Source organism: Cloeon dipterum, chromosome 4 (assembly GCF_949628265.1).
Source record: "Cloeon dipterum chromosome 4, ieCloDipt1.1, whole genome shotgun sequence".
Lineage (NCBI taxonomy): Eukaryota > Metazoa > Arthropoda > Insecta > Ephemeroptera > Baetidae > Cloeon > Cloeon dipterum.
In genome coordinates, this window is record NC_088789.1 from 8,234,632 (window position 1) to 8,256,123 (window position 21,492).

Genomic DNA, 21,492 nt, shown 5'->3' on the forward strand with positions numbered 1-21,492 from the left:
GTTGAAATGACAAGCTTGATTAGCCATGGGTTGTCTCCATTGACATTTACCTTACCGCTCGTGCCATTCAAATCAAATTGAGTGCGACACTAGCGGCGTGATGCCGTAACTGACCATAGCCGTGATGCACAACTCAATGAATGAGTCATCTTGTGGTCAAGTTCAATACTTAAACCTGCGGGCAACGGGTGTCAAAATATATATAGCTTATTATAATTATTATGCTTTGGTAGTACATAGAAAATAAAAATTTCGCGCTAAGCTTAATCCTGACACCATGACCTAATTTAAGTTGATATTTGTTCCTTAATTTATTTTGACCACTAAAGGTTTAATATTTAAAATGATATTAAAATTACAATTCTCTCTGATAAAAGGAATACAAAAAGTAGACCACAGTGGCATTATATTATTTAACATCTTACAGTGTAATTTGCTAGTATATTTGTTGAGAGGAGAAATACGTTAATTTTTTATTTGTGTGCCCATAGATTTGCTCCAAAAACCCTCCAGGTTGATTTTTACCACTTTAGAGCTTAAACAAATTTTTCATTGGAAACTCTTTGCTGCTGGGATAATTAGCATTGAACTTATAACTGACAGAAACTATTTGTTTTCATTATGCTGATCCAATGCTTATTGCCACGGCTGAAATAACGAAAATAACTGCACCATTGAGGTTAATGGGGTGCCTGCCAGTGCTGGCCCAATAAAAATAGTTGCACAGCCACGAGAAAAGCCAGAAATTCCTCTTGCACAATAGCGCGTCTGTTTGATTAAATATATTATGCTCGTTCATCTAGCACCGAGTGCAAATGCCGAGTGGGAGAGAGGATTAATTTATCTTACCCGCATGTAGCATGCAAACAAGATAGCAGATTTCACAAGTAAAGAGCTATTTTATTGGAACAAGCAATGCAGCAGATAAACAACTAAGAGAGAAACGACTTCTTGGGATTATCGTCCCACGTCTGAGCGAAAAGGTCACTGCCAGTCTTCCTCGCCCTCCTGAAAGCCTCTTCAGGGGTCAGCTTCTCCTCCTCGCTGTATTCCAGGGGCTGTCCATCCTCAGTTAGCTTACCTTCTTTGAAATCTTGAACAATTTTTTTGGAATAAACTGCGTCAAAGAGATCTTGGGACGTGAACTCTGATTGCACAACGTCTGCCACTCTGTACGACACGTATGGTTTCAGCTGGAAAAAAATAATTAATTTAACCCTAAAAATTAAGGATGTGTTTTGTTTTGGTAGAAACCTTGAAGCCTTCCAAGTCCGGTACAATCAGCTCGGGGATCATTTCAGGCACTTGTTTGAAACTTCCATCTTCCACCGTGTATCCTGTTGGTCTAACTGGAGCTAAAAATTCAAATTTCGAATCACATAATCTTTTGATAACAATAACATCATAAAAAATTAATATAATCTACTTACACTCTATTTTTAAGTCCTCAACCATCCCTTCGTTCCTCTGCCTTCGGAATTCCTTGGAGCCTCTTTTGTTTCCCAAATCAAATTTTCTGAAATTTCGCTTTCCCTCCCTCGCAGCTGTGGTGTATATAGTGCGGCACTTTTGGCACGATAACGCTGTCCGCAACCGCAAACCGATCAAAAGAGACATCTCTTTGCAAATTTGCCAGAAAATGCAGAAAAGTAAAATAAAAATTCAATGTTTATATTTCTTCACGTTTTCGGCGTGACGGTGAGGGGCGTGTTTTGGAGACCTCCTTGAAAGCTGTATGCGTTCTCCCTACCAGCAAAACCACATGTGTGTGTGTTGTAACAAATAGGGGGGGGGGGGGAGAAGTGGTGGGGTGTTTCGCTTGCCCAACATCCCAACAATCATATTGACACCGTCTTGCTTGACAGGAACATGACGAGATCGTGTTTTCCAATAATTTTACCGTGGTAAATAAGAATGTATGAAATGCAAGCAAGTCACGGTCCCTCACAATTAACTCGGAATTCCTTGCGTTTTAATTTCAATGTTAATGAAATAAAACAAATAATCTATGAACTAAATTTTTAAAATATTAACATAACTATGAATTAAGAGAGAACACATGAAAACAAACCATTTTGCAACTTTCAGCATTAAATAAATTACTAATACGTAATATTTCTGTTTCTATTACATTTTTTAATGAAACCAAGAACTGCTAAAATTTAAAATATATAATATATATATATATATATATATATATATATAGATCTGTAGCGGTACAACAACGCGGTCCTGCTTTTTGTTGGAAGCCAACAATTGTCGGCGGTTTGAATTATTGTAATTTTGCATTATTGTTTAACAGCAGAAAGATGATTTTAAAATAAGAATTCAGTTTTCGTCCGTCAGCCACACGGTGCTGACGTGATTCGTTTAATAGTGCAGAACCCGATTCAAAGGGGTGAGTCCAACCGTCAGTTAAACTAAAGAATTTGTAACTTATTATTGTAAACCATTTCAGTTCTTGTATTTGATTAAGCATCCGATCGGATTTCCAACTGTAACCAATCCACGAACAAAATTCTTTATCTGAATTCATCGGTCTTCATCATTCCAAGCCCCTCTTCATTTCTCCCAAAGATCCAATTAAGCTTGAATTTTTTTATTTATAGCCTATTCTTTGCTATACCCATTATAGGGTCTTGCCTTTAATTAATTCATTAAATTCAGGTGTGTTGTGTACGATAACTATACATTACATGTTGACTCCTCTCCTACGTGCCAAAATGAAAATGCCACTCATAACCATTTTATTCAACAAGCTAAATGATGCATGCAATTTATCGGTTTCGTGGGATTTGCATTAACCACAAGAGCTGCATAAAAAGTAAAAAGAAAATAATTTGGATTCCAGGCCAAAGAGAATAAAATGCTTGCTACTTTCAAAGACGATGAATGATGAATATATCACAGACAGAATTCAATAGTAAGATGATTTCTTATTTAATAAATGGCTTTCTTTATTGTGTTTGTAGAACGTAGAACACCTCAAGCTAACTTCCCAACTTGCTTAAAAGTTTAATTACATATTGCAAAAAAAAGGAAAATTAGTCCTCCAATCAGTTTGCTTAATTTTGCATTAAAATTTAAAGCCTTATTTCGTGCAAACACGGTAAATATGATCTGTTTTGTTTCTATACTAACATTTTAGATAAAATTGGTCTTTATTATAACTCAAGATTGTGCTCTACACCTCCTCGGAAGTTTAGAAAGATAAGATTATACGCTTTAAAATTGTCAGAACACCAAAATAGATGAGTGGCAGACATAGGCAAATTGTTAACAGGAACGGCACGCAGGTTGCATACCCGTGCCCCTGAAAAATGCTTTGCCTGCATAAAAAATTCACGGCAGAGAACCCGGCTGACCGCAATGAATGGAGTGCGGATTGGCCATTTTGGCGCGCAATTGTGCCATAGGCGAAGGGCTCGCATGATGTGAGCAGCAGGGGTGTACGCGAGGGTGAGGCGGCGGGGGCAATGCGATCGATGCTCTCGCGAGCGGGGTATCGATCAGCGCTCTCGCCGTCAAGTCGGCCATTGCTCTGGCCGCGTGTGGGGGCGAACTGAAATCGGGCGATACCCGTCGATAGAATCGACTCTGGGGGTGCCGCAACCCTCGCCTGGTAATAGGGGTGCAATCGGTAACGGCTCGATGTTGCTGGCGTATCGGCCCAAGGAGAGCACTCGCACAGCCACTCACCTCTGGCCGCAACCTACCATCCAGATTTCTTCCCGATGGCCCTCGAGTGAGTAATGCACACGGCCAGTGGCCCCAATCAGTGAGTATTTTCGCTGGGCCCTTGTCCTCCGGGGGCTAGCAGCTAGTCTAATTGCTCCCCAAGCCGCTTTCTGCGACCCTATAATGGTCTCCACCGTGTGAAAATAGGGCAGGAGTGCCTCTTCTCGGAGGTTCTCTCTCTTAAGATATGTAGCGTTTTGCCAGGTTTCTAGCTTATGAACCATTTTGCAAAGAGCAGGTGGGATTTTTTTAGGGTTCCGCTATGCTTGAACCTTGAAGTGATTCCAAATATAAGCCGTGAATTTATATGTGCGCATTTGGATTGGTGTGAAACAAGAGGCCATCCGTCTCATTGATTATTGCTAAATTGTTATAATGGGGCTGGGAATTTTGAAATAAATCGGTTATTCTGAATTTTTATGTCAACTACAGACTTTATTATTTTCTAGTATAGGCATGAGTCATTGGCTTTTACAAAGGAAACCACCGTTAGGCAAAGGGCAAGCATGAATTTTGCATGATATCTCACCCATCCATTTTTGTTTCAAGTGATGCCCACCCCCATACATGAGGGACCCTGAAAGATTTTACTTCTGCAGATGGGAAATTGATTTTTGGGGGCGACTAATTAACACTCGTTTAGAATCCTTGTTGCACTTGCGTTTTGCTCGATTTTAATTGTTTTGAGGCTTCTTGTTCACTTCAAAATAGAGGTATCTAGAATTCAACCATGTCGTTCCTCATCAGTAATATAGTTTGCATACAAAAACGTTATTATTCACAACGAATTTGACTCGCAAATAACAGTAGTAGTTGTTTATTTACACCTTAACAAAAAGTAGAGTATTAATGTGAAATAGAATAGATTTGGGATGGCATAATATGACGTAAATTATTTAATTTATAACATAATATAATCATAGAAAGCATGATTAAAATTTTAAGTTGTAAATTTCGTAGGCAGATACGAATGCTTGCAATAGCAGAACAATAATTGATATATACAATATTTTACATAACAATCAAAATAGAAACAATGGAGAATTGATAGTGTAATTTAATATAGCCTCCCCATTTTTAAGGCCGTCATATTTCCAACCCATATCGCACAGTAGCAATTCGCCGCGCTCTTATGCACTTTTTGGGATTCTCACCTCGGCTAAATAGCGACTACATGGCTTATGACCGTTAAAAGGAGGGAAAGTAACAATATTTTCAAGCATTTACACACGGTCACAAACGAAAAGATTTATTCCTGGTGGTGCTTACCACCTAACACTTGTACACGTTAGGTTAAAAGGGAGGCATGCTCAAAAATTGTCACTTTTATATAGAAAGTGCTATACTCAAATAAGAAGTCTCAAACAATGAACGATTTGAATAATTATTGATCCAAATTTTAAAAATTTGCACCGCAATACACTTGAATAACTTATATCGCTGCCAAATAAGCAAAACGCCTTTCACATTTAGGTCTTAACTGAGGCGGTGGTTGTTGCAGATTTTTAGAGCTGGCGGAATATGCTCAAAATAAACAAGAAACTGAAAAAGAAGAAGCACAAGAAAGGTAAGGACGAGGAACTATTCACCCAGGAAGAGTTAGAGCAGTACAAGAAAAAGCTCGCAGACAAAGCGAGGCTCGAAGAGGCGGTCGCCCAGGGAACCAGCGGCAGCGCCGTCGAGGACGCTGAAGATATCCCTGACGACGTTTTCGACCCTCGTGCCGTCGAAGACAAACCCGAGGCAGAGAAGCACGAGAACAAAGATGAGTGGGACAAATTCAAGGCGCTAACTGCTGGGGTAGATGACATCTTATCGGCATCCAAGGGAAAACTTGAAGAAATAAAGAAGGAGAGTTTCTATCAACGCAAACCGCCAGGACCATCTGAGCCTGAGAGAAAGAAACCTCCACCTCGTCCAGAGGCACCTAAAGTTCCACCACGACCTACTCAGCCCGTTGCGGAAGAAAATTTTGAGGAAGAATTAAGATTCCAAGAGCCCGAGGAGTCTCCCGAAGAAGAAGAGGACGAGGACGACATCTTTGACACTACGTATATTGACGCTGTAACTAGTGGAGAAATCAAACTTGCTTACATCCCTGAGAGTCCTCCTCCTGAACCTGAAGACGATCCATTTGATACCTCGATTGTTGATCAAGTAATTAAACCTAAGGAAATAGTAACTAAGGACGGCAAAAAGAAAACACTTGTTAGTCTTGGGTGCGCTGTTGATGTATTGACAGGTGTTCTCGACAAGAATGTAACAAAGGGTGTGGTGGTGCACACTGGTAGCATTAAAAAGAGGAGAGTGCAGCCAAGAGATTTGCTTCTAGAAGGTGAAGGCATAGTTCCAACTGAAGACATATTGGTTCAATCTCCAACAAAAACAGCTCTTGACGAAGGAGCTCCAGAGGATCTTCCAGACACTGCTATTCCGGTTGCTTTAGCACCGATCTCTCCAGCTAAGAAACCAGAACCAGAGGCAAAGAAAGAAGACAATAGCGAGCTCTTGAGTTTAGTTGCCGAGTTTGATGTCATCAGCACAACTCCAGTAGAGGAAGTGCAGCTAGAACTTGAGGAAGACGAAGACGATGAGTTTGCTGCATTGGCAGCAGAATCCTTGATCAAGCACGCCGATCCGTTTGACACATCAGTAGCTGTCAAAGCACTCGGTGAGGAAAAGAAGCCTCCTCTGTCGCCTGACGTTGACGTAATACTCAGTGAATGTCCTGAGGATCCATTTGACACGTCACACGCTGAAAACCTTGCACCTGGGAAACTTGAGCTCCAAATTATCGAGAGTGAAATTCTCGGTGACGTTTCAGTTCAAATAGACATTGACGACGACGATTTTGATCCAAGAGCCGACGAAAATCCGACGGTTACTGAAAATCCAACAATATCTGTGTCCGCACCAGTAGAATCTCCAGTTGAAGCTAGCGTGCAACTACGTCAGCAGCACCGGGATTTGCTTGGTGGAAGTAGCACTGATTTAGCTAATCTCGTTCACGACCCTATTGAACCAAAATTAGGGGAAGAAGACAGGGAAGTTGACCCGTTTGACACGTCTACTGTAGTTGATCTAGCACCAGGCAAGCTTGAGCTCCAGATTCTTGAGCAGGAGCTTTTGGACGACGTCGACAATACTGATTTTGACCCAAGAGCTGACAGCAAAGAAATAAATTTGATTGTCGAAGAAAATTTGGAAGTTGATATTGGTGTAATTGCGAAACCACTGACACCTCAGCCAGAGCAAGAGGTCATAGCTGAAGATCCGTTCGATACAAGCATTGCTGAAAATTTAGGACCTGGTAAAGCAGAACTTAGGTTTATTGAAAACGAGCTAGCAAACGCAGAGTTCAACGAGACGGTGGCAATACCAATACAACCTAAAGTTTTGCCACTTGATATTTTGGACAACTCAAAAGACGAGGACCAAGCTCCTCACAAGCCACTAACCCCAGCACTAGAAACAGCCCAACCACTTGCCGATCCTTTTGACACGACACAGGTAGGAAAACTTCTATTTAGAAAACTAATATTATTTGTTTATCGAGGCAGCATATTACCACTTCCTTAAAATCGAATCATTCGTCGAAATTTAACTAAGATGAACATTCCACTGAATTCTGGGCAGTTTATAATCGAGGATAAAACATGCGTGATACTATAGTGTAATGCGCGATGCAAATGTGCGAAATAAGATAAATTTTTGAGCACCTTCTCATATACTAGTAACTCTTTTTAAGCAAATAAACTCATTAAATTGAGAAGGAGTAAAACTCAACATTAAACTTACATGTTTCAGGTAAGCACAGTTCTTGTGCCTGGACCAGCAGAGCTTCGTTTACTAGAAAGTGAACTGAAACTTGACGAGCCAGCCCCTAATCTTCCTCCAGGCTACTCAGATACCGACTTCAATCCACGGGAATCCGAAGAAAAAGATATCGAAGAAAAGGAAATTGAAGCACCTAAAGAAAAACCGGATTTTCTAACAAGCGAGTTTGACCCTGAAGCCCCTCACAGGCCACTAAGCCCTCAGGGAGCTTGTGCTGCTGAACTTGAAGTTGACCCGTTTGACACCTCATTTGCCAGTACCCTGTTGCCAGGGAAGACTGAATTGAAGTTGCTTGAAAAAGAAATTATCGGTTGATCAAAATGGATTTCGCTCAAGGGGGAAACCCCTTCCTGATGTCTGATGAAGACTATGCGATGCCAGCAGCTGACAATTCTATGGCATCAAACCCTTTCTTGGCAGGAGATTTCTCAATGCCTCCTGCTGACTCTGCCTTAAACCCATTTCTCATGGGATCAGGGGATTTCGAACCAGCAGAAGCAAATGCTGCTGCCACAAATCCTTTCGCTATGTTTGGTATCGAAGAAGACCCACCTCAACCTCAAGCGGCAGTTACAGCTCCAGACGTGGATTTTTTTGGAGGAGAATTGGATTCGCGACCCGATTTTTACGCCTCTCAACAGCCTCCTGCTCAAGATGCCCTTATGTTTAGTCCAGAAGCCCCACCCCCGAGGCCAGCACCTCCTGTGGTCACTGCTGCTGTTCCAACCTCATTAGCACTTTCTGGTGTAGGGGTTGATTACCAAACCGAACCACGTATGCAGCAAACACACGATGAAGTTTCAATTCCAACCAGACCTCCACCACCTCGGTTGGCTCCTCCCTCCAATGAAACTGTACAATTAATTCAAAAGGTAACGGGGACAATGGATGCAAATTCTTCAGAGCTTCTGGACAGACTTTCTGCCACCAGAACTCCAAGTCCAACACCTATGAGAGAATTGAACTCTCTTAGCCCAACATCAGATATGCTCATTGAAGAACCAGACCTCATGATGGACACAAGCCCAGCAGCACCACCACCTTCGGCAAACATTATTCCTGATCAATCAGAAACAATGGCTAGTTTCATGACTGAACAACCACAACCAAATGCGAACTTCATTCAGGAACAGCCACAACCAAATGCGAACTTCATCCACGAACAGCCACAACCAAATGCGAACTTCATCCAGGAACAGCCACAACCAAATGCGAACTTCATCCAAGAACAGCCACAGCCAGTTGCTACATTCATTCAAGAACCTCCTCAGCAAGTCTCAAACTTTATTCCAGAACAACCACAACCAGTCGCAAACTTCATTCCAGAACAACAGTCAAATGCGAACTTCATCCAGGAACAGCGTCAACCAGTAGCTAGTTTCATTCCTGAAGAGCCACAAACAGCTTCAAACTTTATGGACATCTTTGGAGGTGGCAGCGTCCCTATGGCCGAAGAAGCACCTTTGCAAATTGAGACCGTGCAGCACGAATCAGCGCATATCATACATCAAGTTGAACCAACTCCACCACCACCACCATCAAAACCAGACGTATTTGGACTGTTTGGAGATCCTTCTGCTGGACACCACGCACCTCCACCAAGGCCCGCCCCACCTGCTGTTGTCATGCAATTGACTCCACCAGAGGAAGCTAATTTGATTGGCGACCTAACATCTCCAGGTAACACAACACAGACGCAGTCCACACAACCACCAATTGCTTTTGCAGCCGAACCCAGGAGGCCTCCACCCCCGAAAGTACCACCTAGACCAATAAGCCCTGCTGCTCCTCAACCCCCTACTGCTTTCCCTCAAAATGCTAGCTCACCATCCCTTGAAGTTGCGCCAGTGCCACCACCTGTGACTGCACCCGTTTCAATACAAGCACCATTTTCATCACACATAGAAACGGCTACCCGCGCGGCTAACACAGCCGAGGACGATGAGTTCGATTCCTTCAACGATGCATTTGCGGCCAAATTTGATAATGCTGGAGGTGACAAAAAAGAAGGTGGTGATGCATTTTACAATGCGTTTGGAGCATCTGTAGGATTGGAAGAAGGAGATGGTGGTTAGTGTTAATATCACAAAACAACTTATAATTTGCGAGGTAATTTTTTATCTGTCTTATTAAGCTTGGGGAAACGACTCGTGGGAAGGAACAGGAGAAATGGGTTTCGGAGGAGAAGATGAACAGTTTGACGCATTCCTCGCCATGAACGCTCCACCCGTACCTAAACCTGTGCCAGCGAGAGCCAAACGCCAAGAATCTGGAGACTCAGATGAAGGGGGAACGGACTTCTCTGTAGTCATCAGGTTAATTGATAATTTTTTAAAACTATTATTTTGATAATAATAGCTTATGAATTTCTAGGGGCCAGGACAGTTTTTCAGCCCATTCTGGTGGTACCGTGCCCACGCTCGCGCCACCACCAAAAAGCCCAGTTCAAGCAGCCTACGCTGATAACACCATGCGCATAAATCCATTTGACAGCCAAGAAATGCCAGCAAGTGAAGCGGTTCCACAGCCAAGGACACGTAAGTTTGACAATCGGTTAATTTATTTATTTTAAAAGCAGTAGAAAAATATAATTTATTGAAAACAAATCTCCACGTAATAATAAAACAATTATTGAGTAAAAATATATGTTAATGGGATTGTCTTCCTATCAGCGGAAAAGCAAAATACTTAAAAACTGTAGATTACATAAATATTATCAAACTATAATTTATTTTAGCGCCCCAAGATGTCCCTATTTCAACGACATACCAGCGAACTGATTCTCAAGAAACCCCACCTTCACCATTATTTGACGAAGACATGTCACAACCATTGGAAGAATTCCCACGAGTTAACTACACTGGTGATGGTTGGGAAATGCATTTGAGACAGCCAAACAAGAAAAAAATAACTGGACAAAGGTAGATAGAAAAAAAATCAATTTTTTCAATTTTGCTTATTCTTTACTGTCAAAAGACATTGATAAAAGTATATAAATCGTAAAAAATACATTTTATTCTTTTTGTACAAGTTCATTTTGAATAATCTTGCCATTGATTGTGCTCCTTACTATTTCAACTAGCGGCAGGTAAATTTATGGTTATTTTTCATTTTGTTTGTTTAGTTTGATCTGTGCTGTATGTATGGCATATTAATATTATGTATGGCAAAATCTGCAAGTGCTTCTATTAATATTGCACTTTGCGTCGCTTCGTAATCTATTAATTTATAATCTTACCCTTTTTATTCAAATCACCCTACAGTTATTAACATAATTATGTGCTTCAATGCTATATTGTATTAATGATCCGCATTTTTGTACATGACTTATTGCTACATATTGTTTTTAATTTCGAATATTTCGCTTCAATGAAAATTTATCTCTCACTACAAGCATTGTCAATAAAATAATAAAACGCTATACAACTGCAAGCTTGCTAAAAATTTTCCACTTTTTGGTAAAGGGTTCTCACATTTATTGAACAATATTTATAGATTCTGGAAAAAAGTTTTCGTCAAACTGGTTTATCAAGGCGAAAATCCAGTTGTGCAGCTATTCAATACCAAAGATGACAGAGATCCTTTCCAAGAGTTGCCATTGCAAGCATCATATTCAATCTCGGATATTGGTAAAGTATATTAAAAATATTATATTCTTAAGGCAGAGTGTAATAAAACTATTTTATATGCTTATAATGTTCAATTATTCTCTTCTTTAAAATTTCCACTTTAATTGCAGGCGCACAGCAGTTTGATCAATATGGGAAAATATTCACCGTGAAGTTACAATTTGTGTTTTACAAAGAGCGACCAGGCGTGCGACCAGGTCAAGTGAAAAAGGCTGAAAGAATTACGGATCGGTTGACTAAGTTTGCGGCCTACGCGATACAGGGAGACTACGAAGGTGTAAAAGAGTTTGGAAGCGATTTGCGGAAACTTGGATTGCCCGTGGAACACGCTCCTCAGGTAAAATTTCATGCGATTTAACTTATTGTTATTGAGGCTAAACAAATATAAAAATCTTACAGATTTCGCAACTTTTGAAACTCGGTTCCCAAGATTACGAGACAATGAAACAGTTTGTGGTGAGCATGGAAGAGGCCTTCTTCAAAATCCCAGCTCACAGGGACCGAACCCTTACTTACAAAATGGAAGAAGTCCAAATTACTGCTGTTGATGAGTTGTATCTCGAGCAGGATGTACACGGTCGCGTTGGCCGCCAAATTGCCCGAGTTAGAATATTATTCCTTGGATTTATAAACGGTGCGATTTTAAAATGATCAATAAATTAAAATAAAACTGGAATAAATTTGGTAGGAATGCCTGACCTGGAATTGGGAGTGAACGATATCAACCGGCAAGGAAAAGAAGTCGTTGGACGCCATGACATTATTCCTGTAAAGACAGAAGAATGGATTCGATTGGAGAAACTCGAGTTTCATAGTTGTGTTCTCAATAGCGACTACGAAGGCGAAAAAGTCATCAAGTAATTCACTGAAAATCAATAATAACCTGGAAGGCTTATTTTTTTATTGATTAGGTTTAAACCGCCAGATGCTAGTTACATTGAGCTTCTCAGGTTCAGGGTGCGGCCTCCTAAGACGAGAGAACTGCCTTTGCAAACAAAATGTACAATTTGCATTAACGGCAACAGGGTGAGTAAAAAACTTAATATTTGTGTTATGCCATAAAGTTGAAGTTGACTTTCACAGGTGGAATTGAAATGCGATATTCTTGTACCTGGTTTCTCAAGTCGTAAACTTGGTCAAATACCATGTGAAGATATTATGTTGAGGATCCCCATACCAGAGAGTTGGATTTATTTGTTCAGGATTGAGAAACATTTCAGATATGGATCTGTCAAGTCTGCGCACAGACGGTCAGTTTTATTTTTGTAAGTAAAAACCAATATTTCACGTGTATTTCGACATGCAGCACTGGCAAAGTCAAAGGACTGGAGCGAATTTTGGGCACCGTCGACACCTTGGATCAGTCACTGATCGAGGTCACCTCTGGCAGCGCCAAATACGAGCACCAGCATCATGCCATTGTATGGAGGATTGCGAGACTGCCAAAAGAAGGCCAAGGTACCCGATAGTTAATTTGGATTTAAATATCATTAATCGCGCGAATATTCTAAAATCGAAATCGGATACATAAAAAACATATTCAAATAATAGAAAATATAATATAATATAAAGCTAATTTCCCTAGGTGCCTACACAAACCACGAGCTTGTCTCCAAGTTCACCCTGACATCGTTTGACCAGATCCCAGAAGAGCTGGCCAAGTACTGCTGGCTTGAGTTTACCATGCCGTCGACCCACGCGTCGCACACTACGGTTCGGTCGTTGTCTGTCCTCGGCGATCGCGACGAGGATCCGCCTGAGAAGTGCGTGCGTCATCTGGCACGCTGCGAGTACCGCATTGAAATCGAGCAGATCCAGCCGGTGGGATTGAACGAGTACGTGGCCGCCACCAGGGTCAAGCCGAAGGAAGAACCCGTGGCCGAGGTGGCCGAAAAAGAGTCGGACAGCGACAGCAGCAGTTAAAAGACTCTTCTCATCTACTTCCTAGCGTTATTATTATAATATTATACGCCCTTTCCATGCAGCTAATCTCGTGTGTAACAAGTGATCTGCCAGAATCACGTATTTATATAAAAAAGCACCAAAGTGTAATGTTGTTGTTACAAATAATAACGGTCACCAAACGCGGAGGAGCCAAATTTTAATTGTTGACGAGTTTGTTGTATTGTAATCAGGTCCCAGTGATATTTGGAGTGTTCTGTACCGAGAGCGCATCTCAATACTCATTCTCTCTACGCAAATACTGTTGTTAAACTAGTGGTTAAAGCTCACTCCTGTTTAGGTACCTCAGGTGCTGTTTTGCATGATTTATTAACGTTATTTGCTTAGCCTGCCAGATGTTGAAAGTGCAAAGGATGATCAAAGCGGCATATATGGCTTGTTTGAGTTTTCTGCACGGCTCTATAAATCGCAGAAGTGGGGAGAAGCATTTTGTATGAGGCCGCTTCTGCAACGAATCAGCGAGGTCAAAAGATAAAGAGGTTATATACATTATTAAGATATTCCAAGCACTTCAAAGATCCGATTAAAATTATTTTGCTGCATATTCAATCTCAAAATCGTACTTATGCATTGTGCATGGTTCTCCACCACACAACCGTTTCCCTGAGTTGCTGAAATTTTGTGTTTAAAATGCCGCTTCTAGAGTTTGGTGTATGATTTGTTCAGGACCAGAAAAAATGTTGACGTTAAAGGCTGATTCAAAGAAGAAGCAGCCGTTAAGTGTTGTCAAAACCAGCAGTGTGACAATATTGGGTACATGACCATGTGCGCACACTATGTGTCGCTGTGCGAGTTGCTATTCTCTTAGGCGTTTCAAATTGTAACAAACATAAATTAATACTGGAAACCCCGATAACTACTGATGTGTGGTAGGGCACAGGCAAGAGCGGTGCCAATAACGAAACAAACCTAGCATAAAATAAAAAAAATGATGCGCATCTAGAGAATTCTATCCGATCAACATTGGGCTCTCTGAGGTTGCTTTCGAAGGGAGAAAAATATGAAATGAATAACTCGGCTGTAAATTTGGTTTAGAGTATAAGACAAAAATTAATGCTTTAGAAATATTGTTTGAGTGCGGTTTGAAAAAATGAGCAATATATATTTATTCAAAATCAAGTTTAAGGTTTACGAATAGTAGAAAATATTGCAAATATATTGAGGTAGCTGAGTATTACATAAAAATTCATGTCGTTGGAAGGTAGCAGCAAAAATTTAACTTCTTGAGAGCATAGGATAAAAGTTCCTGGATGTTTTCCCCCTGCCCAAACAGGAACCACTATTTCTCCTGTTTCTGCAACAAGAGCTGCAGCGAGGGATGCTAATGTATAAAAACAAAATTCTCTCATTTGGAAAATCATGTGTTATAAGTTGAGTGCTTTGTAAATCGCTTAATTAACACTCTAAACCGATGTAAATGTGCAATCTCTAAAACAGCGACCGAATCACATCTCGCACGTATAATTGAAAAATACACCTATATGTATGATATAATTCCGTAACATTAGTGTAACCACTAGAGGCACGCCATGCGCAACTGCTAATCAGAGCGCTCGGTGTTACTATGGTAAAGAGAGATGTGATATAAATAGATATACCATCATCTTTTTCAATTTTTGTGTTGCATTCCAGTCGCAATGGTGCTCTGCCACCTTGTGAACGTCAGCAATATACCAAAGATAAAAGATAATGCTGTAAAAACATCTAGGCTTAAGATTCTCAAAGTTTGAGTGACCAAATGTATCTCGTAAATATATATTTTGGATTTTTGCTTCAGTTTCACGTTAAGTCTCCTGCCGAGTCGCGAAGGACCAGTCTTGGTCCTCTCTCGTGCTTGAGGGAAATGAGTCCGATCTAGTCACGATCACTTTTGGATGAAAAGCGTCGCCATTCAATGATTACATACTGAATAATATTAAGAGAAAAAATATCATTCGCCGTAGAATGTAAAAAAATGTTGATTTATTATATTGTAAGTAATAATTGTACAATATCTAAGTGGAGTATTGAGAGGATAGTTCGATCCAGACAATACTTTTTGTTTCCAAATAGTATGTATAAATGTCGGTTTGCAATTTCATTTCCATATTCTTTTGAACGTTCCTTTCAATAAGTGCACAATCATTGTATATATATATAAACTCTTAAGATCTCTAATTTTTATTTTCAAAATTCCAAGTAAAATGTCTTTAGTGCATTTGTGAGTTTATTCATCGTAATACTTAATTGGTTTGATTGGCAGAAGTGAACATGAGTGCAGTTGTTAAAAAGGTATCACACACATGTATATATTATTCAGGATGATGTTGTACTAGTGAATGTTACGGGAGACCGCACGGTAAAATACTGTGGCACAATTCATAGAGTGCTCAATACTTGACTGGGTATTTGAGCGGGTTTAGGTTGTATTCTATCTATATAGTTTCACACAAGGGCCCTTCATCTGGAGCCCTCAATATTACGAATAATATTATAATACCAAGATCCAAACCATTTTCTCATTTAAAGATTGATGTGAATTGTTTCCAGTAAAAAGCAACTATACAAAGTAATTAAAACGCAAAACACTGTAATGTAACACACACGCTGTAGAAATTAACCCGAGGGAATTCAGTATTTGTGCTAGTGATCAGTGTTATCATCATCATGTTCTAACAAATGATATGAATATAATAAAACAAATTAAAAGTGGAGGTGTAAGAATCCATTAAAATTAGTGTTTGATTTCCTGTACCAAAATTACAGCCTGCATTGGTGTTTTGATTCTAAAAGCACGCTTTAATTCAAGCGAAACGCTTTATTTTTCATTTTCTTTCTCAAAGAAGTTTTTCATATTCATCACAGCCAGCGCACGGTGAGAAATAAGGTTTTTCTGCTCTTTTGGTAATTCAGCAAAAGTTTGGTCATAGCCCTTAGGTTGAAAACATGGGTCCCAACCAAAGAGTCTGGGCCCCCGAGGAGACACAATGTCACCGTCCACGATGCCTTGGAAAAGTTGGACCTGAACAAAACGGGTTTCATAAGCGCACTTTAGTCACACGTGACAACATAGTCTAATTCTATAAACCACATTCAAAAGCGCATTTCCCAGACAAAGAGAAAGAAATTTGCACCGCAAAAAACTGAAGATGCATACAGCACAACGAGTTTCAAGCTTTCCGTTAAAGAACACTGCAAAAATATGAGCAAGCTAAAAATGTGCTACATAACTATATTACAAATAAATAAAATAGTGCCTACTTGGGATGTAGTTGCACTTGGTCCACTGCAGTAAGCCATCGTGCAAATTGCCTTTGCAGACTTGTCTTCCCAGCCTGCTAACATTCGATGCAAACCCTCAGGGCCAAGTTTGTCCAGGAACCACTTGATGTATGGCCCTGCAACAGTTAAAATGTCTTCAAAAATATGGCACATAAATGTACTCTTCGCCCACCACTTTTACTTCTTGGTACACATGTTACTCTTAAGGGAAAAAATCGAGGAGTGTATATTAGTGAGCGATAAATGTACGAAGAGGATATATTAACTATTTATGATTCATTTTAATTTTGTGTATAGCAATTAAATTCCTTTTTTAACCTCTGCTCAGCACATCCCGTGGGCTATGAGCTCACCGGGTTCCATTAACACCGCCAAGCGGATATCATGGGGCCCGAGTGGCCGCAGAGGAGCTTGGGCACAATATGGCCATCTTTTCGCCTCCCTGCACAGAGGTAATTTATTAAAACGCCAAAAATTTGTCCCTAAAGCTGCTGGAAAGGTGCAAAAACCAGCAAGTGGCGAGTCGGTGCCGGTGCGCCTCCCTGCTTAATTGTTGAACTATTTGAGCGTTTCGAGTCACTCAACTAAAATCACCTTTTGCCATCTATGACATTGGGCAGCCAGTATTAGATCCCTGACCTGCTCAAATATGTTCCACTGCATTGACACTCTTGAGAATGCCTTTTAACAAAATGCGAGCCAACATGGGCTATGGTTAATGCGATCCAACGTATCATACATACACTTCTTGCTCATTAACACTCGGAGTCCGAGAAGGTTGAGTGGTGGTCAAAGATTGAACAATTACCTGGTAGACCTCCAAGCGAGTTGAAGCACAAGCTTGTGTCCTCCACCACTACAGGACCCTGAACCAACTTAGCGGCTTCTAGGCACTTTGCCTTGCAAATGTCATCGATTTCCCCTTGGTATTCTGGCAGGTCTAGTTTCTTGCTGGTGAACTGTAAATTTTGATGCCATGTTAGCGAAAACTTGCTAATAATTTTAAAAGAAAACAAACCTCATGGGGAAAATTCTTGCCTAGAATAGCAACAACTTCTTCTAGCTTTTTTGCGTTGCCAGTGACAAAAACAACGGTCGTTTTTGACATCTCACGGCAGGATAGGTTAATGTTAAACTTATTAATTGATATTTTAATTTGAACTCGTCGTGTCAACTGGTGTCAACGAGTAGAAAAGATTTTTAAGACAACCATGCAATGCACAGAACGTAAACAAGGCAGCACGGTAGTAGTAGCTGTGTGAGATTCCCACCGGCTGTGGGGTGTGAGAAAGAGAGCTGGAGTGCTAGGAACAAAAAGTGAAAATTACATACATACGAGATTATCGCTACATTTTCGCTTTAATAATTTTAACTTTATTTTTGTTACTATTTTTCATAGATTATCTCAAAAACTACGTGCGCTTAAAAGATGGATCTCGCAGTCGCTCGCAACGCTTTGTACTTGGAACCTCATCACCCACTACCATTTTCATGGAAATTTTTAGAGCACTTTCGCAGGCTGCAGCAGCAGTAATAAACCCAATAAACCGCTAGTGATTTTTGTGACTACCCATCTATTCTCTTTTCGATGAGGCAATTTATAACCATAGTGACGTATAAAAATTGACTTGTTCGTATGTACAATGTACAGAATGATAGTCTGAATTTAAAGAATCTTATTGATTTAATCATGGCAACTTTTCAACATTATTTTTCTGAAAGTTGGATATTTTTTGTTTGCGAATTTTACCTGCAAAATTTTAACATCTTTTGGTCAACCAGCTAGATAGCAAAGCTTACTAATGGTATTAATAATTTTCACTTCGTGTTCTTGCCTATCCAAGTTGCAGGAAACAATTAGCTTCTCAGAGAAATATAACAAGACGAAATTTAATTTCTCCCTTTCTTAGCTCTCATCAAGACAGTCATTGTTTATAATTCTTAAAGAAATAAATTTCTCAAATTAGTGTAAGCTCATTCTCTCAGATAATGCATCTTCCAGCGCCAAGTTCTAACAATAATGCAGGGGAGTAAAAAAAACATTCATGATTAATTATTTATTATAAGGTTAAGTTTATTCCTGGTTCGCGTCAACATTTTCGGTTTGCAATCCCTTGAAAGCGGCCACAGGGACGTATGTGACGAGGGTGAACAACTTGTGAGGCGAGTCCTCATCGTCGTTCCTTCTCCTTGACAAACGAACACGGACGCGGAATGGAACGTTCCTAGAGTTTAAGTTGACGGTCAGACAAGCTATTAGCAATTATTAAAACTTTTTAGATTACCTAATTCCCTTAGACCAGATCTGCTTGTTGAGTCTAGTGTCAACACGCACATCAGGGGTGCCCATCTGTTTCTCTGCGAACTTTCTGATCTCCTTCACAGCTCGCGGGGCGCGTTTCTTGAATCCGACTCCGTGCAGCCTTTTGTGGAGGTTGATGGTGTACTCACGGGTCACAACATCGTTCATTGCGCTCTTCTTGCGCTCTCCCTTTTGCTTTGCCATGATGATGCTGAAACCCGACCAAAATTAATATTCAGTTCAACGTGATAGGTGATAAATAATGTACTAAAAAGGCAAGATAAAGCGACTGTGAGACTGACTAAAAAAGTAATTTAATTATATTATGAAACACAAATAAATATAACCATCATGCATGCATCATAGAATGTCTATGGATGACGGCTTGAAGTCTGTTTACATGCATGTATTTGGCGATATAAAAGGAACTCTGGAGAGCTGAATAATAAATACATAGGCATCACGAACACTCGCAAGTAACATTAAATTAAATGATATTAGTTGTGCATGATTGGAAATAAATGCTGCACTGTTTAGAACTTTAGACTCTTTCTGTTAACAAAATGATAACATCATACACACTCATCACTTTCTTTGTTTATGTTCCAAAGAAACAGTTTTCAAGGGTGCACAGAGAAAACAAAGCTAGTGCATGAAATTGGAAATGAATTCAGGCTCTTGGAAAGTTCTGTGAGACAATTTTCACAGATATTTGAGTCAAATTGAGGTAAAATAAAGCAGCCGGACACGTAGAGGTGGGTTTACGAGTTGGAATGAAGTGACAGTTTTGCAAATTAATAAAGCGGAAATCGCTAATGAACAACAAATTATTAAAATTAGATAGCAACTGGATCAAATGGTAAAAGAAAGGCTGTGTTTACAGAGCAGATGGATGAGAAATATTGAGATTTTATTTCCATGCTTACTTGTTTAATGCCGCAACAGCTCGTGTAGCTTACCGAAAAAGGCACATCCACACCAGGCACTTCGTTCGTATCCTATCCAGGGAGAAAAACCTCCTTGCTGTGGGTGGAAACGCTTGAACTAAAAACATGCGGCACGCCACACATGCTACACATTGGCGCGAAATTTAAACTATGAGGCAGCTGTCATGATATTTTTCAAATATTGCGCGCAAGTTGGTAGAGAAACACGCTAGAACAGGTATGTCTATGTTTATTTTTATCTTTGGGATTTCAGATTGAGAGGAGGTTTGTGTGTTAATGTACGCGCAGTTGAAACATTCGAAACGAGATTAAATTAATGATGTATTTATTTCAATTAATAAATGAAAACATAGTGCTTCTAGAAACTCATGAGACACATCATGCATTTCGATTTTATTCAAATATACGTCAAAAATTATGAAGCTTTAATATAATGCGTTAAAATTGAGACCGATTTTTTTGAGCAAGTTGTAAGGAAGAAGTTCAGTATTCTGTTTTGCTCTCCTGATCGCTAGCGCCAATCGTGGCCTGCTTGCTGGTGTACAAAAGGAGAAACATCGCGCCAACCTGAATGCAGCTTGCCAGCTTGCCAGCTTCCCATTTTCTATTATATTATATCACTGGCCTCTGCACATGCTCATTGTAGCAACCTATATTATTTAATAATTCATTGATGACGTATGTATTAGTTTTAAAAATACTAAATTAGCTACATCGTCATGGCAGCGTAGAAATCTCGCATAGCTCAACAAACAAGCAGAAATTTCCCTTTTACAAATAATAAGGGCAGCTATCAATTTGACCGTGTTTGTTGAGCTCTGCGTGTTTTCCACGCTGCCCAGAAGAATTATTCGATTCGACTTACCGATTTCAAAGATTTATTAATATAATTATCATGAAATTTAACTGGTATAATATTGTTTTCCCATGTCTGCTTGCACTTTGATTTAAAAGATAGATATTTTCGACAAAAAATATGTATTTAGCAATGAGTGTTTGAGCATGAGTATGTGTGAAATAAAGGCGCAGATCATAAATACCATAAATAGAGCGAAGTTACGTGATGAATAATACACAATTTCAATTCCTTCCACATTTTAACACAAAATTAAAGACGTGCAAGATTTCTTGGAACCAATTCTTCCTTTTAACGTGATATTTTGATATTAGAGAGATTAAAAAAATCAAAATTTATTGGTGTGAAAAACTGTTTAACACCCATTTGAAATGTTTTCAATTTCATAGAAGCGTTCTGACCATTTTATATTTTTTTTTCATTATTTCTGATCTGTATAGCACCAACCAGCACTCACACATTTTATTATCTCGGGGTTAAGCTGCCCCTTTTGCAATGCACATTTGAACAGGGAAAAAGACGGATGAGCGAATAATAAAACACTTTCTGAAAGAAATCATTAGAATAATTTTTGTTGGAAAACGCGAAAGAGGTGGAAAGAGCGGGTGTCGCGTGTGCGTTGTGTTGCGTGCGGGGCGGCTCATATAAGGGGCGCGAGAGTTGCCAATTGTCTCGGCTTTTGGACGGCCACCCGCGAGGGTAGATCATTGCGACGATACTGGGCATGCAACCTTCGGATTTTTGCGTCACTCCACATGTGTAGCGCGCTTGATTGTTAGGCCAGGGATATGCGATTGAATTTAATGGCGAGCCCATTAGCCTATAGCTGCCCATTTCGCTTTCCACTCTCGCCCGCTTTTTTTCCTGCTGCTTGGAAACGACTTCTCTTGATTATTATAGGAAAAACTGCCAGAATTGCCACTGCTGTTTTAATAGATGCGGATTAAAAATTAATCTTTA

The 21,492-nt window shown here is 40.0% G+C and overlaps 5 protein-coding genes across 5 annotated transcripts in view; 1 reads left to right on the top strand and 4 right to left on the bottom strand.

Moving 5' to 3' along the window:
• Taf13 (TATA-box binding protein associated factor 13) overlaps nucleotides 1-7,173 on the bottom strand; it is a 126,138-nt gene extending 118,965 nt beyond the window's left edge. The window contains exon 1 of the mRNA XM_065491445.1: nucleotides 7,170-7,173. The gene's annotated coding sequence lies outside the window, so the exon portion shown is untranslated. The remainder of the gene's footprint in view (nucleotides 1-7,169) is intronic.
• On the bottom strand, nucleotides 880-1,732 carry mRpL41 (mitochondrial ribosomal protein L41). Its single transcript, XM_065491443.1, has 3 exons — nucleotides 1,431-1,732; nucleotides 1,255-1,355; nucleotides 880-1,193 (listed from the first exon to the last, which is right to left on the bottom strand). Exons 1-3 carry the CDS (start codon nucleotides 1,615-1,617, stop codon nucleotides 933-935), a joined length of 549 nt encoding a protein of 182 aa, XP_065347515.1. The 5' UTR covers nucleotides 1,618-1,732; the 3' UTR covers nucleotides 880-932.
• On the top strand, nucleotides 3,628-15,879 carry LOC135944465 (protein stoned-B-like). Its single transcript, XM_065491446.1, is given in 15 exon segments — nucleotides 3,628-3,778; nucleotides 5,240-7,248; nucleotides 7,546-7,883; nucleotides 7,886-9,645; nucleotides 9,710-9,890; nucleotides 9,949-10,112; nucleotides 10,313-10,496; nucleotides 11,071-11,204; nucleotides 11,315-11,541; nucleotides 11,604-11,838; nucleotides 11,893-12,061; nucleotides 12,116-12,230; nucleotides 12,288-12,454; nucleotides 12,511-12,662; nucleotides 12,790-15,879. Coding segments are annotated over 14 exon segments (6,153 nt in total). The 5' UTR covers nucleotides 3,628-3,778; nucleotides 5,240-5,259; the 3' UTR covers nucleotides 13,128-15,879.
• A 64-nt stretch (nucleotides 15,880-15,943) lies between these two features.
• On the bottom strand, nucleotides 15,944-17,667 carry LOC135944462 (inosine triphosphate pyrophosphatase). The gene is made up of 4 exons (XM_065491442.1): nucleotides 17,446-17,667; nucleotides 17,236-17,386; nucleotides 16,407-16,543; nucleotides 15,944-16,167 (listed from the first exon to the last, which is right to left on the bottom strand). The coding sequence occupies exons 1-4, from the start codon at nucleotides 17,533-17,535 to the stop codon at nucleotides 15,964-15,966; spliced, it is 582 nt and encodes a 193-aa protein (XP_065347514.1). The 5' UTR covers nucleotides 17,536-17,667; the 3' UTR covers nucleotides 15,944-15,963.
• Nucleotides 17,668-18,476: 809 nt separating this feature from the next.
• Nucleotides 18,477-19,793, bottom strand: RpL31 (ribosomal protein L31). Its single transcript, XM_065490302.1, has 3 exons — nucleotides 19,656-19,793; nucleotides 18,713-18,940; nucleotides 18,477-18,652 (listed from the first exon to the last, which is right to left on the bottom strand). Exons 2-3 carry the CDS (start codon nucleotides 18,931-18,933, stop codon nucleotides 18,502-18,504), a joined length of 372 nt encoding a protein of 123 aa, XP_065346374.1. The 5' UTR covers nucleotides 18,934-18,940; nucleotides 19,656-19,793; the 3' UTR covers nucleotides 18,477-18,501.
• Nucleotides 19,794-21,492: the final 1,699 nt, after the last annotated feature.

Excerpts from the sequence above, each read along its gene's own strand:
- mRpL41 (XM_065491443.1), bottom strand. The coding sequence starts at position 1,617 with ATGTCTCTTTTGATCGGTTTGCGGTTGCGGACAGCGTTATCGTGCCAA. Across the intron at positions 1,356-1,430 it reads TGAGGACTTAAAAATAGAGT|CTCCAGTTAGACCAACAGGA; the intron begins GTAAGTAGATTA and ends TTGAATTTTTAG. Across the intron at positions 1,194-1,254 it reads CGGACTTGGAAGGCTTCAAG|CTGAAACCATACGTGTCGTA; the intron begins GTTTCTACCAAA and ends ATTTTTTTCCAG.
- LOC135944462 (XM_065491442.1), bottom strand. The coding sequence starts at position 17,535 with ATGTCAAAAACGACCGTTGTTTTTGTCACTGGCAACGCAAAAAAGCTA. Across the intron at positions 17,387-17,445 it reads GCAAGAATTTTCCCCATGAG|TTCACCAGCAAGAAACTAGA; the intron begins GTTTGTTTTCTT and ends CAAAATTTACAG. Across the intron at positions 16,168-16,406 it reads CAAGTGCAACTACATCCCAA|GTCCAACTTTTCCAAGGCAT; the intron begins GTAGGCACTATT and ends CGTTTTGTTCAG.
- RpL31 (XM_065490302.1), bottom strand. The coding sequence starts at position 18,933 with ATGGCAAAGCAAAAGGGAGAGCGCAAGAAGAGCGCAATGAACGATGTT. Across the intron at positions 18,653-18,712 it reads ATCTGGTCTAAGGGAATTAG|GAACGTTCCATTCCGCGTCC; the intron begins GTAATCTAAAAA and ends CTTAAACTCTAG.